This window comes from Poecilia mexicana, unplaced genomic scaffold, assembly GCF_051168715.1.
Source record: "Poecilia mexicana isolate PSO_F unplaced genomic scaffold, ASM5116871v1 scaffold_8, whole genome shotgun sequence".
In the NCBI taxonomy this organism is placed as follows: Eukaryota; Metazoa; Chordata; class Actinopteri; order Cyprinodontiformes; family Poeciliidae; genus Poecilia; species Poecilia mexicana.
Window position 1 is genome coordinate 15,327,214 of NW_028263377.1, and position 17,649 is coordinate 15,344,862.

At 36.3% G+C, this 17,649-nt stretch overlaps 3 protein-coding genes across 6 annotated transcripts; 2 read left to right on the forward strand and 1 right to left on the reverse strand.

The window, feature by feature from the left end:
* Positions 1–602: 602 nt before the first annotated feature.
* Positions 603–6,693, forward strand: mfsd13al (major facilitator superfamily domain containing 13a-like). Its single transcript, XM_015004386.2, has 7 exons — positions 603–1,050; positions 1,741–2,055; positions 2,137–2,565; positions 2,741–2,895; positions 2,976–3,059; positions 3,708–3,851; positions 4,698–6,693. Exons 1-7 carry the CDS (start codon positions 889–891, stop codon positions 4,837–4,839), a joined length of 1,431 nt encoding a protein of 476 aa, XP_014859872.2. The 5' UTR covers positions 603–888; the 3' UTR covers positions 4,840–6,693.
* Positions 6,301–9,999, reverse strand: LOC106928264 (uncharacterized). 4 transcript variants are annotated; one of them, XM_088008337.1, is made up of 6 exons: positions 9,884–9,999; positions 9,398–9,709; positions 9,208–9,308; positions 9,071–9,118; positions 8,726–8,836; positions 6,301–8,612 (listed from the first exon to the last, which is right to left on the reverse strand). In XM_088008337.1, exons 1-6 carry the CDS (start codon positions 9,933–9,935, stop codon positions 8,559–8,561), a joined length of 678 nt encoding a protein of 225 aa, XP_087864463.1. In that variant the 5' UTR covers positions 9,936–9,999; the 3' UTR covers positions 6,301–8,558. The 4 variants fall into 4 exon arrangements, with proteins under 4 accessions (XP_087864463.1, XP_014859871.1, XP_014859870.1 ...); XM_015004385.2 differs by having other exon boundaries at positions 8,726–8,839; XM_015004384.2 differs by having other exon boundaries at positions 6,301–8,836.
* A 1,479-nt stretch (positions 10,000–11,478) lies between these two features.
* LOC106928259 (ER lumen protein-retaining receptor 2-like) lies at positions 11,479–16,694 on the forward strand. Its single transcript, XM_015004371.2, has 5 exons — positions 11,479–11,754; positions 13,115–13,215; positions 13,297–13,455; positions 13,734–13,986; positions 15,357–16,694. The coding sequence occupies exons 1-5, from the start codon at positions 11,664–11,666 to the stop codon at positions 15,389–15,391; spliced, it is 639 nt and encodes a 212-aa protein (XP_014859857.1). The 5' UTR covers positions 11,479–11,663; the 3' UTR covers positions 15,392–16,694.
* Positions 16,695–17,649: the final 955 nt, after the last annotated feature.

Sequence of the window (17,649 nt, forward strand, 5' to 3'; positions counted from 1 at the left end):
AACCAGTTTTTTATAGAAATGTGTAACACTGTGGACTTTTGCTTTTATTTTTTGCAAAAATATCTGGAATAAAGCGGAAGTAAGAACGTACATAAATTGTTAATGTATAAATAGTAATTTATGGTAACCAATTATTAAGTAGATCAACTGCATTGTTTATGACTTAATGTCAGAGGTAGATTAAGGTATACTTAAGAGCATTATGGATCATATATACAGTTATGTTCAATAAATTTCAGTGTGCCATCTGAGTAGAGGAGGCTCTTGATTTTGAAAACAACATAGAAGCATACTAAACGACTGAATTGAAAGAAATAATAGCTTAAAAAGTATGGAGGACCAAAACAACAACTCCACGCGTGTAATTTATATGTATAATGTTTTTCACGTTCTTAAGTGAGTTACTGAGAATAATCACATTTTTCATTAATATCCTGCATTTATTGAAATAGGCCATGATTTCCACGGGAACGGGCCACTCCCATTATGGCGGACAAGCTGCGTCTTCAGTGTTACGGGATTGGCCTGTCTATCATCCAATCACAGAGCTCTGCGTGCTATTCGTTTCTGCAGCCAATCAACTGTTTGTTTATCATGACCGAAGTCCAGTCAGAAATCGAGTTAGACAGGATCGCGGATATCATGCAGTTTGTGAAGATTTTTCCTGTTGTCAAACAGGCTTGCAGTAGTGGTGTTGACGGGAACAGACGCACGAAAAAAAGAGAAAACAACCAAAACTACTCTGGGCGTGTTTTCCTCCATAAGATCAACTAACTTCACATTTTGAGAATGCTTTTTTGCAATACATGACGTGTAGCATTTCTTCGTTCATGATACATAGGAGAGACCTCAGTTTCCGCTTGGTGCCTTCGAGGAATAGCCAGCAGGATGGCTCGACAATGGATAAACTGTGGAATCAACCATGCTGCTTTTGCATATGCCATGACTACACTGGGGTCATCCATGATCAACAATATTTTTAGCTTCTACTATGTCAAACTTTTTTTGAACAAGTACAATATATCTGAGGCAGCTTTCCACCAATCACAAGTGAGTATGTAAAAGTATTCATCTGTTTAAACGTACTCGTGTTTGCAAAAACTGCTTCCTGTTTTTGCGCACCTAAAAGTCCTGTTATAGATTGTATTATATACTCTGCTCTTTCTTAAACCGGTTATTTACACAAGTAATCTTTTACAATCAACTATTCTATTAATTAGATACTTTTTTCCAAATATTATCATCTAATTTAGAATTTACTACAAATGTCTTATTGTCTGCTGTGGCCATTTCCAGAGGTTTTTATCATTTTAACTAGGTTGCTTGCAGAAATTACATAACTTCTATATTTTATTAGAATTCTACATAATAGATTAACAAGGACATGTTTGTAAACACTAGCCCTTATTTAGAGCTGCAATGATCTTTCTATAAACACAGACTGTACTACTACTACTACTACTACTACTACTACTACTACTACTAATAATAATAATAATAATATGTATGTTTTGCATGTATAATAAAAACACTTTTGTCTGTAAATATGTTTTACCTGAAACTTCTCAGTTCACCCAGTTCAAATTCACTAAATGCCGTTATTGCATTTTGAGTGTATTATGTTGTATATGACTTGAAAATGGTCTCAAAGCATTGTTTGTTAAACGTGTTCTTGGAAAAATTAACCTGATGACCTGAATAAATCTGGCCTTACCTGTTTAAAATAATATGTGCCCACAGGTGGTGTACATGGTGTGGAATGCTGTCAATGACCCTCTGTTTGGTTACCTACAAGATAACTCCAGGGTGCCTTGCTGCTCTCAGCGACGTCTCTCCATCCTTTATGGCGCTCCTCTCTACTCGCTTTCCTTTCTCATTGCCTGGTTCCCATGGAGCACCTACTCTAGTGGTGACTGGTTGAGTGGCCTACACCTGACAGTGGCACTGTGTGCCTTTGACGCGCTGCTGACTTTTGTGCTGCTCGCACAGTGTGCCTTATTTGCAGAGATTTCAAGCCACCACCATAATCGTTTAAGACTTATAAAATACAACCAGGTAAGCCCACTGTTTCTTCCCTAAACTCTTTAAAGTTTAAACACTACATCCTACTCATGCCTCGTCTTGTCTTTTCCTCAGCTGGCTTCTCTCATTGGGTCCTCCAGCGTTCTTTTCTGTGGCATGGTGTCGACAAACATGGAAAACTTCAAAGCTTTCCAGGCATTCACGGTGCTCATTGCTATAATTAGCTGCATCTGCATGATGTACACTGGGATTTACAGTAAAAGCCGCTTTGATAGTAAAATATATGAGTTAGTTGATCAAGAGTGTGCCGACAAGGGGGCAAGTAAAACGGCGTGCTCCCTCTCCATGTTGAAGGCGCTGACATGGCAGATTCTCACCAACAGGGACTTCCAGCTGTTTGTGGTCATGAACTTCTTCCAGGTGTTCATTTTGGCTTTCTTTAATAACTTCACCATGATATTCATGGAGCACCTGATTCCCGTAGATGCGCTTCCGTCGCTAGCCAAGAGTTTCATGTATGGAGCAGGATTCATCTTACCACAGGTAAATTTTCTAAGACGCTTCAAGGTTTTGCATAAAAGGATCAATTAGAACCTAAATACTCAAGTTTTATTGGTTAAAACAAATTCTTATGTGTTTTTTTTATGTCCATCTGTCAAATTTCTGCAAATTTAAAAAAATATATATTTATGATTTTAACCTCTTGTTCCCTCTGTAGCTTTTGGTTTTGAGTAGTCAGAGTCTTCTGCAAAGTCTTGGCTACTACAAGATCATCCTCTTCACATTTATCTTGGAGGGTGGGATGGCAGTCCTCATGTTTATTCTTGGTCCTCAACGTTACTACTTCTTGGCCTTTTTCCTCACTATTAATATGTAAGAAGCTCTAGCTTTGATTGCACTGTAGACTGTCCTTTGTATATAAGCTTATTTTGTGGTGTGATTCATTTATGCAGGGTTATAATACAAGCAGCCTTCAGTCTCTTTGGCTTGCCGTTGGCGGACATTATTGACACGGATTTGCAGAAATACAAACGCAGGTAAGAAAACACACAAGTACTGCATTTATTCTAAGGCATGTGTGAACATTTGGTTAACAGTATTTCCCAGCTTTCTTGGAAATACCTCAACAGGTATCCTTTTTTGACAACAAATGTTCCCAACCATTTTCATGTGGCTTCCTTTGGAAAATTTCAGAAAATTGCATGACTTAACTTTTCATATGCCTGGTATCAAAACCAAATTCACTGTAGTTTGTTTTTCTCAATGTAAAAGACCAAGTGGAAGAAGAAGTGGTAGAAAAATTATGCAAAGTATGATCTCATTTTTTGCAAATGAAAATTTTAAGAAGTAGTATAATAATATGTCCAGTCCATTTGTCATTTACACTTAAAATCCAAATTTCCAATCAAACTCTCAGTTTAAAAAGAAAATTGAAATGTGACAAATATTCTTGTATACTGATACTTTTTTTACAACTGATATTTATCTTCCACCACGCTTAGTGAAGAGGATGTGAAAAGATGTAAATAAATGTCTCCACAGCCCACTTCAGTGAAGAGTGGTATCTTTAGCTCACTCAGTTTCCATAACAACCATTTATTTAGAAAAGCTTTTCACTGGGTTCCAATAAAGGTGGACTATCATTCAAGTTATTATAACTGGTGTTGTTTTTTGTGTTTTTTTAGCTCCCCTCTCTCCTCCATGGTGTTTGGAACAAATGCTCTGTTCACCAAACCAGCTCAGTCTCTGGCTCCCATGATAGTCCTTAATATCATGAACCACTTTGGATATGAGAAGCTGAAAGATGTGGGACAGGAGTCGAATCAAAGGTAGACAGTTCATTGCACCGACGATTATTTATTTTATAAACAGTAAAAACGTTTAGTATGCAGTAAAAGCACAGAATTGAATTCTTTTGTGAATAATTACTCTGCCATTAATTTTTGTTTTGAAACGTAAATTGTTTAGAATGAAAACTAGTTGATCATCTTAAAAGTAAAATCAACTTCTGACGGACAGTTCCAAAAAAATAGAAAATATTTCACAAAATACTCAATTATTAATTATGTTTGAAAAAAATCAAAAATACTGAGTTTAACCCATGTTAACCCAAAAACACACATTCGCAAGTAAACCATCGCCCTTGTGACAATTAAGAAGTTTTAAAATTGAATTTATTAAATCATTTCTAAGTTTATTTCCTTCTTAATTGAGTATATTTTCTAAACTGTTTTTAAATGTAATTGCTACTGTGTTTTCTTGTGTTTTAATGATTACAAACTGTTATTTTAAGCATATTGTTCAACTCCCACAGTTGATCAATATGCTTTAAAAGGTGAAATTTGTGGAACGAAATACATTCTGGCAACTGAACCAAGCACTGCTCCACTTCTTCTCATAGTTTTATCTTCAGCTGAGTCACAGTTAATCATCTACAGATTGTGTCCTACTTCTTTCAGCTCTAAAGTCGCTGGTAATATAATAATTTACTTTGGGTGCTAAATATAAATAAGGTGTATACAAGAAATGGCACAATATTAATGTACTATTATTATAGAAAACAAATGTTTTTGAAACGTTTTTTTTTTTAAGAGTTTGCTGGTGAACTAGGTTGAAGGGAGGACCAGCTGCAAATGAAAGTAACCTATGGCTGTTTTGTATCTCCTTGTTTCTAGAGCTCTGGAAAGTCTCCACAGTGTTATGTTCTACTTGGTCTGTCTGATACCCATGTGTGTCGCCATTCTGCAAGTTCTGGCTTGGAGGCCATTTTCCATCCGCAACAGTCACACAGTTGATTCCAAGTACATTGACACCTAGTATCAGTGTTCTCAGAGTGGAAAAGATAAGCTTCCACTGGATGGTTTCTTTTTGTGACTGCTGGAGATGGGCACCAGCACCCTTCCCAACCCTGGAAGGATAAACGTGTTAGATGACGGATGAATACATGGTTTCTTTTTGTTGGTGTTTCGGGGGCCTCCTTCATTAATCTTGCTAAAGTATATGTATTTTTAATTTGATAGGTGATGAGGGAAACATGGGAAAAGCGCATTCTCTTTAAAGACATTATAAGGTAATAATTTGACCTTTTACAGGTCCTAAAGTCTAATGAGAGGTGCTGGTCACACTTGTTGTTGCTACTTTCTCTGTTGAATTTTACCAAATCTGAAAGGGTTTATGTAGGCTTCCATTGTGGTGTTGCTTTTCTTAAAAACTGGACTCTGATGTATGTTTTGTACATTTTAGATTATATGTAAATAATGTTAGGAGCTGATAAAGACCAGATCATCCTAATCCACAAAGCCTTGACCTCAAACAGGGTGTACTTTATTTCCCGGTGTCTATAACAGTTTTCAGTGAAATAATATTGAGTTAGATAGAAATCAAACTCTTCTTAATATTTGACTTATTTAAAAAATACAAAGGGCTGCACAGTGGCGGAGTTGGTAGCACTGTTGCCTTGCAAGCAAGAAAGTTCTGGGTTTGATTCCCGGCCCGGGGTCTTTCTGCATGGAGTTTGCATGTTCTCCCTGTGCAGGAGTGGGTTTTCTCCGGGTACTCCGGTTTCCTCCCACAGTCCAGAACCATGTCTCTGTGTTGCCCTGTGACAGACTGGCAACCTGTCCAGGGTACAGAAAATGGATGGATGAAAAAAAAAAAAAATCTATCAAAGGAGGACAACCTCCTCTTGTGATTTCCAACATCCACAGTGTCAGGTTTCTTCTAGCTGTGGTGTAAAAATAAGATGTGTGTTAACTAACTGTGACTTTAAATGATCTGTCTGACAAACCCAGTCATGATTCTAGGTCTGTGCTGTCCTCTGCACATCCATGAAGGAAAAAAAAAAAAAAAATCAAAATCACCCACACTGCATTAAGTCGACGGAGCAAAGTACCTCAAAAGAACAACAGTAATCAAACTTATTTTGTTGCAAAAGAAATCATCTTGAAATGTTTTTGAGTTTACAACCCATGATTCCTTTGAACTAATGCGTGTCTAATGTTTTACCTTCACACTTTTACAGTCGCATTTCAGGTTTGGTCTTTGTCTTATTTCCATTTTCTGCCCTAACATAAAGCTAAAAACTGTTATTTTAAGTTTCTTTGAAAGCTATGCATTCATAAAATAGAAAATGAGTAGATTTATTTTACTTATGTAGGCTCTGATAGCTGTTTTTTGTTGTTGTTGAAGAAAATGCATTAAAAACAATGCAAGTTATGTTTATAATAAATGACAGTGAGCTCAGTTGCATGTAATATTGACAACACACTCCAGCGTGTATGCAAAAATAGGTTAATCTTTATTTACCTCGAAGAAACAGAATAAAATGTAAAAAAAAAAAAAACATGAAAGATGAGGACCTTTATACTTACAAGTGAAAACATGCAGTAAACGGTTTCACAGGAAAAAAGTTTAGTAGGAAATGTCACAATGATTAAAAATCAATTGCAGAAATAAAAATTAAATACCAGATTTAATTTGAAAATGGATTAGAGCCATTCCTTTGTAGGAGATGTATATGTCAAATGAAATTTATGCTGAATGAATCCGTGTTGTGTATGCATATGAAACTTTAAATGTACACTGTCCACTGTCACAGCTGAATTATTATTAGAGTTGCCTTAATATAAACTGGTGCAATAAAGATGATATTTGCTTATTTCGTAATGTCAATGCCAACCTGTTCTGCTTTTATTTGTTCAAATCATTGTGAGGTATTATTAAAAGAGATTTTAAACATATTTCCAATTTTAAACATGATTCTTAAAGTAACAAGCAGAATTCCCCAAGGTAATCTTTATTTTTCTATTGTTTTACCTACAAGGAGGCACAGTTCCTGGTGTGTTTCTGCAGGCAACAGCTCTTCTGACTGACATGCATACAGCATATGTAGAATAGATGCAGAACCTAACAAAGTTTGATGCTAACAACCTGATTTTGAACACCAGAATAGACAAATTATTGTTATAGTCCAGTACTATGTAACACAGAGGGAACATGGAGTGTGACCAGTTTTAAGTTCTCAAAGAGGAAGTTAAAGAAACTGCTGATCAGTTATCAAACATGCACAACAGAAAGCGTTTTAAAGAACAGCATGATATCTTTGTATTGCAGCAGCACCAAAGACTATGAAAGGAAAAAGGCATATGCAAACTTTACCAGAACCAGGTTTATGATAAAACTGGATTGTTGGCCTCAATGTGCAATGACATTCGTGTTCAAAAGATTTAACAATTTCTACTGTTTTTAGAGACATTTGTAATATTTTCATTTTATTCTCAAGGCTTTATAGGAATATCACAGCAACAATTGTCTATGCTACATTCCAAGCCTTATTGATCTGTTAGAAATTTTAAACATAGCAGAATAAAACTAATAGAACAAACTCCTTAATACAAGATTTCTTTGGCATATTTATTATAAAAGTATTTTGTTGGTTCAAAAATGCAGCTTTTTCTTTCAAATAGGAAAAAAAAATTAACCAGTTCCTAAAAGAAATATAAAATATTATGACCGTCTTCTTTGCAGTGATGAATCAAGGCTCTCTGTATGGAAGCAACGCAACCCACCAGAGTCTGGGTTTCCATGACTACTTTTTTGTCAAGATTAAAGTTTGGTGAAGAAGGGATATTAGTTCAGAAGCTTTACATGCCAGAACAACATCTGCCTCTGTAGGAACAATTTTGGGATGTTCACTTCTGTGACTGGGCACCAAACCATAAACCAAAACCCATAAAGTGATGGATAATCTTGTCTGGTGTGAAAGAACTTGGCTGCCCTGCACAGATTGCCGACCTCAACCCAACAGAACACCTTTAATATGAATGAGACTATGACCAAAGTCGTCCAACATCAGTGTCTGACCTCATTAATGCACTTCTGGAATAATGGTTCAAAAATTCTCATGAACAAACTCCTAAATCTGCAATTAAAACGGGACGTCATCAAAGTTCATATTAAAAGCAAGTGACCGAAAGTTTTGGCAATACAGTGTCAATCATTTACAGAGCGTGACAGGACTTTAAAATTCACAAACTGAATTAAAAATAAAAAAGAAAAGAAAGAAAACATCAACCTTACAACAAAATCTTACATAGGATCTTTACACAGCACTGTTAAAATGTATTATTTTACTAATGTTGCTGTCTAAAACCACCTATTACATAAGGATGCATGCCATGTTCAACTTTTGGATCTATGTTGACTGCTTGAAACAACTATTTCTCATTTAATCCTCTGTTCTGCGCTGCATAAATGCCTCCAATTACAGCTCCAGAATAAACTTGCATGGACTAGTTCATCTGAGCAGAAAGTTTGAACAGAACTATGGAAAGAGACAGTCAATGTGACGCTGCTGAAAACCCTGAGTCAGCATCATTACTGTGCAGTAAATGTCTCATTTCATTGGTAAACTTGAGCAAAGGTCCAACCAGTCCCCTGACTCATTTGTCCTTTCATTTGCAACAGAACAGTCACCTCAGGCACATGTTTCGTAGCTTTATAACATCCTCCTGTTATTTAACAGGGTGAGATGACCATTAGACATTTTGGTAGATGTCATCAGTAGAGATGTTGCTGTGCCCACTTGCTGCCTGGAAAGACATTAACACATTTTTTTTTCTGTTTAAACATAATGCAAAAGTAGGTGTTATTGCAGTGTTTCTGTTGAGTAATGTTGACGCTGATGTGCTGCAACATAATTTACCCCAACTTGGGAACCGTTTCCTCTTGTGCTTTGTTTCCTTTTGTTCACCATCGACCTGCTGTGGAGTTCTTGCAGTACGTCTCTGAACTGTGTTTTCTTCCTTACGCTATTCTGCTGGTAAATGTTTCAAATGATCAATAAAACATGCAGAGGTTTAATTTTTGTCACGTGTATTTGAAGGTACGTCGAGAGTTGCAGTCGCTGTGTTTCGAGAGCCTTTTCAGTCAGGGATTTACTGCGCCTTCGATTTTGTTCCTCTTTTTACGCATGGGCTTTTCCCCTCACTTAGAAAACAGTTTACACAATAGAAACACAATTTAAAAAAAAAAGAGACACTTCAATTACCGTTTCAGTTTTAGAGCTCTTGTTGCTGAAGGTCAAGTTACAGTCACGCTGGAAACAGAAAAATAAAAGTTTTTTGCAAACTTTCAGTTTTTGTTTTCTATGCATGATTGTTGACATAAGAGATATTCATGATTTACCTTCCTTACTATGATGAGCGTAACCAAAGCCAAGCTGTAGATGGCTAAGAGAGTAAATAACACCCACACAAGAATCTTCCACAGCATTACCTTAGGTTTTCCTGGAACATAAAAGAAGAAATTAGTTATCTGATTCACGTCACCAAAGCGTCGATAAGCTATATTTTTTCCAAGCTTACGGTCTCCTTACCTCCCACTACAAGAAGAGTCCCATTTGCTACAAAGGGTTGGCAGCATTCTGTCTCTTTTGCAGCACAGAGGTAAAGCCCAGTGTCGTTGCCATTAACAGAATCGATGTTTAAAAGATTTTTTTGTATGTTGTACCTTTGGGTCTGCATAAGACGCTTATGGGAATCCTTTTTAACAAGAAACCATTCGAACTCCAGTTCTCCAGCTGAACAGTGTGAATAAATGCTGCAATTTAGAACAGCTTTTTCACCTATATTTTTCCACATCAACTGTTGCTTCTGAAACAAGCATCTCTCTGATTTTTCTGTGTGTCCTGGAATATAGAGCAAGAAATAACCTTTGATTATCTTCCACCTTTAAAGTCTTTTAGAACAATAGCAGGTTTGCTGTCAAATCAAAAGTCACTTTCAAGGATTTACATTGTACTAATGTGGAACAGGGGAATCAATAGGTATGTAATTCACCAAAAGATATGTTCATTTCTTACCTGTCCCGGCCAGGTGCACAAGCAGGAAAAGCAGCCAAAGCATTCGCTTCATGTCTGTAGCTTGACAGCTTGTGAGTGATCTTATGATTTCCTGAATGAGGTGATGAGAAATGACTACAACATGGGAAGAAGGTTGTATTAAACTTCCTCAACTCTAACTTCCTTATTTAACTCCACTAAGCAAATTACAGCTACAACATTTTGAGTGGAACACATTTCTAAGCTTATTACCGTGTCACAGCTGCTTAACTTTTCCACATTTTGTAATTTTACAAAATGTCAATGTATTTTATTAGGATTAATAAAATTCCCCTCTCATATATATATATATATATATATATATATATATATATATATATATATATATATATATATATATATATATATATATATATATATATATATATATATATATATATATATATATAAACTTTCTTGATTCCAGTCAAATTGGATGGAGGAAGTCTATCAACCACAATTTTTAATGATTGCGACAGGTTTCCTGTTGAATTAAGGCCTGTGTTTTACCTGTATTTGCACATGGATTTATTTTGGTCTGAACTTTTCCATTATAGCTCCAGTTGCTTGTTTTAGAGTTGTTTTTCTGTAGGTTTTCTTCCAGGATTGTCCTTTATTTATATCAATTTTTCCATTAAGTCTGTCCTGCTTCCTACTTCCCTATCCCCTGCTGAAGAGTCTCTATTTGAAAATTGTTTGCTTAGAGTAATCTGCAGTGATAATTTTGTTCCACTTTGTATTGTAAGCCAGACGGTTTAATTGCACATATTCTTCCCCTTGTCGGTATACCATAACTCTGTGGCTGTCCTGTGCAGAAAAAAAAAATTTCACAACATTATGTCACCACTCTAAGGTTTCTAGATATTCACTGTGTATGGTTTGTAATAAACCTTTATTTATTTATTTTTTTACTATGGCTTATTGCCACTTTTCCATAAGGATCAGATCTGTGATCTACACTGCAAATAGTTGTCCTGTAGATTTTGGGATACCTCTTCATTGATGCTCTTCTTGAACCTTATGCTCTTTGTTGTGCCACACAGTCATGTGCAGGTACACTGTTTTCTCTATAACTGCCTTTTTAAGACAATTGCTCGCACTGTGATTTTATTTTGGAGTATAAGAATAATATGAGCTGAATACAAATGATTACCACACTTTTCACATTCATTTGTTTTTTAAAAAAAGAAAAAAAAACATATTAATCGATTCTTCTTCAGTATTTTACTCTACTTTGTGCTATTAAGAATAAAAAGGCCTAGTGCTTAAACTGAAAAGACGTAAAATCATCAAAAATATGAATTCACCCTGAAAAGGAGCCGTCACTAGTACTCTCAGAGCTGACATATTGGCTTGTAATGCGTTATAACCTGCCGCGGAAAGCTCCTTTATCAGCTTTCTCTACGTATACTAATTCTTACTACCATGCAAAAATTATGAACGAAAATGAACTAAATGACCCACCGTATAAGGGCTTGTGATGTTCCCTCTTCTGTTTCGATTTCTGTAGGCGGGGCCATTTGTGCTGTCAGTCACGTTTCCATCCAATCAGAGATGAGCTTTGTGTTATCAGCCCGCCTCCTTCCACGTCGACCTGCACCTTCGCCATATTTTCAACCCTGTGGATCCCGCAGATTTGTGTCCCCCTCTAAGTTACTAGGAGAAGACTTGTAAGGCAGCAGAACGCGTCACTTTAAGTCGGAGTAAATAGTGAAACCTTTATCTTCCCAGCTCTTTCCCCTTGTAATTCCGCTCTGCAACAATGAACATCTTCAGACTGACAGGAGACCTCTCTCATCTGGCTGCTATCATCATCCTGCTACTTAAAATATGGAAAAGCAGATCTTGTGCAGGTGAGCTTCGACTTAAGTATTGTCGTATTGTAATATGCTACATTGTGGCGTTCCTGATGACATTTGTTAAGCTTGACCTCTGTCTTCAACTAGAATGTGTGTTATGAGTCTTGATCAGTAGCCTTTCTGCCAGCTAGCTTCACATGCTAATGGTATTGGTCATTCATTTGAGCCAAAGGCTAACGGCTAAAAGTAGAGCTAACTGTTGGCAGTCAAAAACTGCTGTTTGTAATTCCATACATCCACAAAACAGCCCGCCTAATCAATGATTTCTGTTCACTTGAAGACATATGTTGTAGCTTGGGGGAATGTCTACTGTTGTAACGTTATATGAATGATCTTTGCTGAGTAACTGGTTTGATTTGCTGCGAGCTGCACTCCGTTGTATTTGTGCTGCTTAGTAGAGATTATTATTAATATCATTATTATTTATGATTAGGTTAAGTTAATCTTTTAAATATAAACTGCTGAATTCACACTGGGTGGTTTTTGCCAGCTCTACACCCCCAGAGATCCTGCTCTGAGGTTTGTGGATTGACTCTTTTGGTCTGTTCTCTGACGTGGCGCTGTAGGAGAAGCTACGGAAGTTAGCAACATGCTAAAGCTTTCTCTTTTAAAATAAGGCGAGACGGAAACTGTAACAATCCAAGGAGGGAATTAGTTTTTGTCACAGTACTGTATAACGTCATTTGTTGCAAAAAAAAAAAAAAAAAGATGTAAAAAGTTTAAAACGTCACAATATCACACAATATCCAACATCAGTGACCAACAGCAGAGACAGTATGAAACGATGCAGTCCAGAGAACACCACTATGTACTGGACATTGATTCACATAGTTGAAAATTTCTGATTAACAGATTGTTTGTATACAAAACAAGGTTTTCAAATGCCCTCGTATTTTCACTTGTTAGATTACAGATATAGGGTCAATACTTTACTTCAATTTGAGAAATCTGATTTATAGCCTTATGAGTATTTGCGTTTGACGTGTTTAAAACAATTCTTTATCTAATTCACTACAGAAAATTTAATTGTGGGTTATTGTGTTCAAACACCCACAATCTGATATGTCAGCGTTTGGTCAGTTAGCCTGATTAAGGTTCAGTTTCCAATAGGAAAAAAAAGCTAGAATTATTATTTTTTTTTCTTATACAACTTTACACAAGTTTCAAAGTATATTGAGGATAATATCCAAGGGATTTGGTATTATCAAAAAAATATTTTTGTTATGGTTTGAAGTCATTTCCAGTAGATGTCAGTATGCTACAATGAGCCTGACTTGTGAGTTTTCCAGACTGTTTTCCAGCCCACAGCCTACCGAACTGAAACTTTGTATCTGCTGATATTTTCCTGTTAAAGGCATCTCTGGGAAGAGCCAAATTCTCTTTGCCCTGGTGTTCACCACACGTTACCTGGATCTCCTCACCTCTTTCATCTCACTGTACAACACATTCATGAAGGTGAGGTTACTGTTAACCAAACACACAAGTGCTGTTTCTTTGTGCGTCGCCACTGATGAGCGCTTCTTTGCTGCTCACCAGGTAATATACATCGGCTGTTCGTACGCCACCGTTTACCTGATCTACATGAAGTTCAGGGCCACCTACGATGGAAACCATGACAGTTTCAGGGTGGAGTTCCTGATTGTTCCTGTTGGGGGTCTCGCTGTTCTCATCAACCATGACTTCTCTCCCCTTGAGGTTTGTTTAAAACTGCTGTAGGGTATGCAGACTAACTTGTCTAGGTTATAAACAGCTATTCATAATGAGAATATATTGAGTTTGTGGAGAAGAACCTTGTAGTCAAGCACGGCAGAGGATCATTGATGGTGGGGGGCTTTTTTTTTTTTCTTCCCACTGGAAATTTTAAATGTAAAACTGGTGGATTAACAATATTGACTTTGTCAACAATAATTATTCAGAACGTATTGCCGACTTGTTTTCTGTGGTGTTTTTAACTGAAATCTTTTTGTCTGCAGATCCTTTGGACGTTCTCCATCTACCTGGAGTCTGTGGCAATCCTGCCACAGCTCTTCATGATCAGCAAAACTGGAGAGGCCGAAACCATCACCACCCACTACCTGTTCTGCCTGGGCCTGTATCGGGCCCTCTACCTATTCAACTGGATTTGGCGTTACTACTTCGAGGGTTTCTTCGACATGATCGCCATTGTGGCTGGCGTGGTCCAGACTGTCCTCTACTGTGACTTCTTCTACCTTTATGTTACCAAAGGTGGGTCATGTTCTCAATTTGTACCTGGAAATTGCCAAACACGATGGCTCAAAGCATTAAAAAAAAGGATGAACATCTGTTTTATTGTTTATAGACAAATTGAAAGTGAATTCTTAGTCACTTGTTGGGATAATTTGTTGATTCTCCTAGAATAACATTCATTCATGTTATCGTCTCTGCTTGTTCCCTGAAAAACCTCACTGGAAAGTTCATCCTTAGCTGATTGGAGGTTCCAGACATCTAAAATTTCTGAAAGGAGCAATTATTTTTTTTTACAAAGTCTCGAGTCATATTTGCCGATTATGATCCCGTCATTCTGCAATAAATCAGAGGATACATAATCCCAGTTCCTCACAGAAAAATTGTTGTGCTGTAACACTTGACGTGCTCCGTGAATTTCCTCTCATGTGCCTGAGACGTAGCTAAAATAATTTGCCACGGTTCAAGATATTTTCAAGGTATTGACATCACAACTATCCACTGGATACCACAGCGAGAACTTAGAAACATGCTGTATATTTTAACATTTTTGGGTTTTCACTTGCTGTGACTTACTATAGACAGTAATTTCAGTAGAGACGTTTCAGAACCCTTTACTTATTCATAAGTTTGCATGCAGGTTTTGAAGAAGCTCCAGATGTCAAATAAAATTGGGAAATGGTCCTTTACCAAACCGTTAAATCAAAATCCACTATCAATATCGTGTTGTTTTTGAAACATGCAGACAATAAAATTCAACTAGGCAAACGTCATATGTGCTCAATTCGTTTTTAAATTACCACAAAAAATTTTAAACTTGATGCTGGGAATTTGAAATGAGAAATATTAGTAAACCTGTGCTGTGATTTTAGTTGTCAGAGGTGATTGTTCATTGCACAAAGTAGGTAAATGAAAGAAGGGCTACCTAAAAAAAAAAAATAATAATAATCATCATGTAGATGGTTAAAACGTGGACACAGTTGGGTGTTCCTAAATTATAATAAACCCAAATGCACAACTAAAATGGCTTTTGAATGTATATAAGTTTCTAGAGTAACCATATTGGAAATTTATGAAATATGCTTAAAAAAACTAATCTAAAGCTTCTTAAAGAGCCAAAAATAATGACCAAAATGTCTGTGGTGGCACTGCAAAAAAAAAAGACAAAAAAAAATCACTTTTTATATAACGGTCAGTTCCATTACTGCTTAAGTGTTTAATGCTTTTGAATCTTATGTTTCCTTTTCATGTTCAGCACTTTGCTTCAGTTTGTGGTTTTAAATAATCTGACAATGATTTATGAAAAGGACATCCTCTAAACCTAGGCAGTTCTAGTTATGGTTTCTAAGTGACGTCCAAGTTTTTTTGTTGTTTTTTTTCCCTCCCTGCAGTGTTGAAAGGTAAGAAGTTGAGCCTGCCGGCATAAAGACAGACTGGAGGAGACGGGGCAGTCCCAGCAGACTCAGGGGGCGCGGAGATGACGTTGTGGAGTCTCATGAACGACAGCAACAGATACCTGGAACGACCAACTATTGGGGGGAATAAAAACACTAGTCGTCTTGATGATTGCTCATGGAACTGGTAAATGCCAACAAAACACCGGCGCTGAACAAAGATCATCGACTTTTGGATTTCTATGTTCAGCATCTTGCCTTAAAACTTCTTTTCATTGCTGTTCAAAATAGGATGCATTGCTCCTTTCTTTTTTTTCTTCTTTTTTTTTTTTTACATGTGAGGTGTATACCCTTGTTTTCTGTTATTACATAACGTCACACAAAAGGTAGACTCTGAGTACCTTGTTTGACTTTAACTTGGTAAAGTAAGAAAATGCACAAAATGTACAGTCTTATTAAAGAGTGAGATAAAACATAATGTATCAGAGTGCCTGATGAGGATTATGTCCATTTTCTCAGTGTTTTTGTTCATTTATCTAAAAATCTTTCGATTATTTGTGTAGCTATAAGCAAATATGCTTTGAGGAAAAACATTCAGCGAAGCCAATATTAGAAGTGCTTTTTTTTTTTTTTTTTGTTGTAAACTTTGCTTTAGTAAAAACATTTTAACAGGTTATATGTTTAAACATCACAGATTTTTACGGGGAGCTCATAGAGGGATTTTGACTATAAAATGTAAAGTATAGACTGGATGATCAAAGTACCAGCAATCATTTTGGCACATCAGTATTTTCAAATGGTGCTCATTTTGTTTAAAATTCCATTTCAGATGTGTTCACTAGTCTTTATCACTTATATGTAGAGTTCAATAAAATCCTAAAACGTTGCATTGTCACATTTTCGGAGCAGATGGAGCCTCAGGCCTGGTTTTAGCTGTTATTGCACTCCAGAACCAAACTCATGAACACCTTCCAGTAGTTTCTCCATAGTTTTTTTTTTTTTTTTTTTTTTTTTTTTTCCAAACCTGAAACTGGGGTTAAAAAGAAAAGATTGCCATGTTTCTTAGAAAAATCCTCTGGCATGTTGACTAACTTTTGTATCTCAGCTGATTGGTTTCTGTTCTAAATGGGCTTTTGAGCACAGTTCTGCCTTTTTTTTTATTGCTTTCTGAGTAGGTGTGATGTTGTTCAACAAGTGCATTTCTGTTAAATCAAAAGGCCCTGTCAACTTTATCTAAGTAGGCATTCCTTAGGGGTTTCCAAATTTTGTCAATTATTATTTTTTTTTCTCTTTTGCATGAGATCACCTCCATTAAAGATTTTATTATAATCAAAATTAAGTGGCTTGTTTGATTACTGAAAAAAAAACAAAAAAACTGGAAGTTCACTGCATATAATTGTAAAATTCCTTATAAAAAATATTCATACTCTTTTTTTTTTTTTTAATTATCTACTTTGTCACACAACCACTGATCTTGAGGGATTTTATTAGAATTTGATGTTTGACAAATGGTGCATAATTGAGGCAAAAAAAATTCTCACCATTTTTTTATGAATTTTTGTTCAGCAGCTTTTATTACAATACAATATTTAATCTGTTGCAATCAGTTACCTTCAGAAATCATGTATATAGTATTATAATTAAGCTCAGTGGAAATCCAGTTGTTCTATGAAGACCTAAATGGTTTGTTAGAAAACATTAGAGAACCTGCAGCTACAAGAAGACCAACAAACACGGCAGACCTAATTAGGTTTAACCTAAGTGAAACAAGGTTGAGAGATCAAAAGTACCTTTTGAAAATTCACTATCAGGTCCCACCTCAGGTTTAATCATTTGACTCAAACTTCAAATACTTGCAGAGCAAGCAGGCAATGGAAACTTCAAACTAGGTGCAGCAAATTCATGCTAAAGCTCATTCATGAAAAGAGGCAAACATTAAGGAGAACCAGAGGACTTAAATGGATGTGGGATTGGATGATGACACAAAACCAGAGATAAAGACGAAGGGGAATGTTCTGAAAGGACTGAATCAGTCACCTGACCTCGACAGAAGAGAGGACGCTTTTCACAAACTTGAGAGGAAATTCCAGAAGTCGGCTGCTGGAAAATCACAAATACTTTCATTGATTTTGATGTATGTTTTAAGTTTTCTGTTTAATTCTGCCCTCTACTCCATTAAAGTTTAAAGTATACATTTTAAGCAAAATTTAGGTGATGGGAACATCACCGTTTCATATGACAAAAACTTCTAAGAAAGTGCAGCACTCGACACAGATCGAGCAAATTGTAT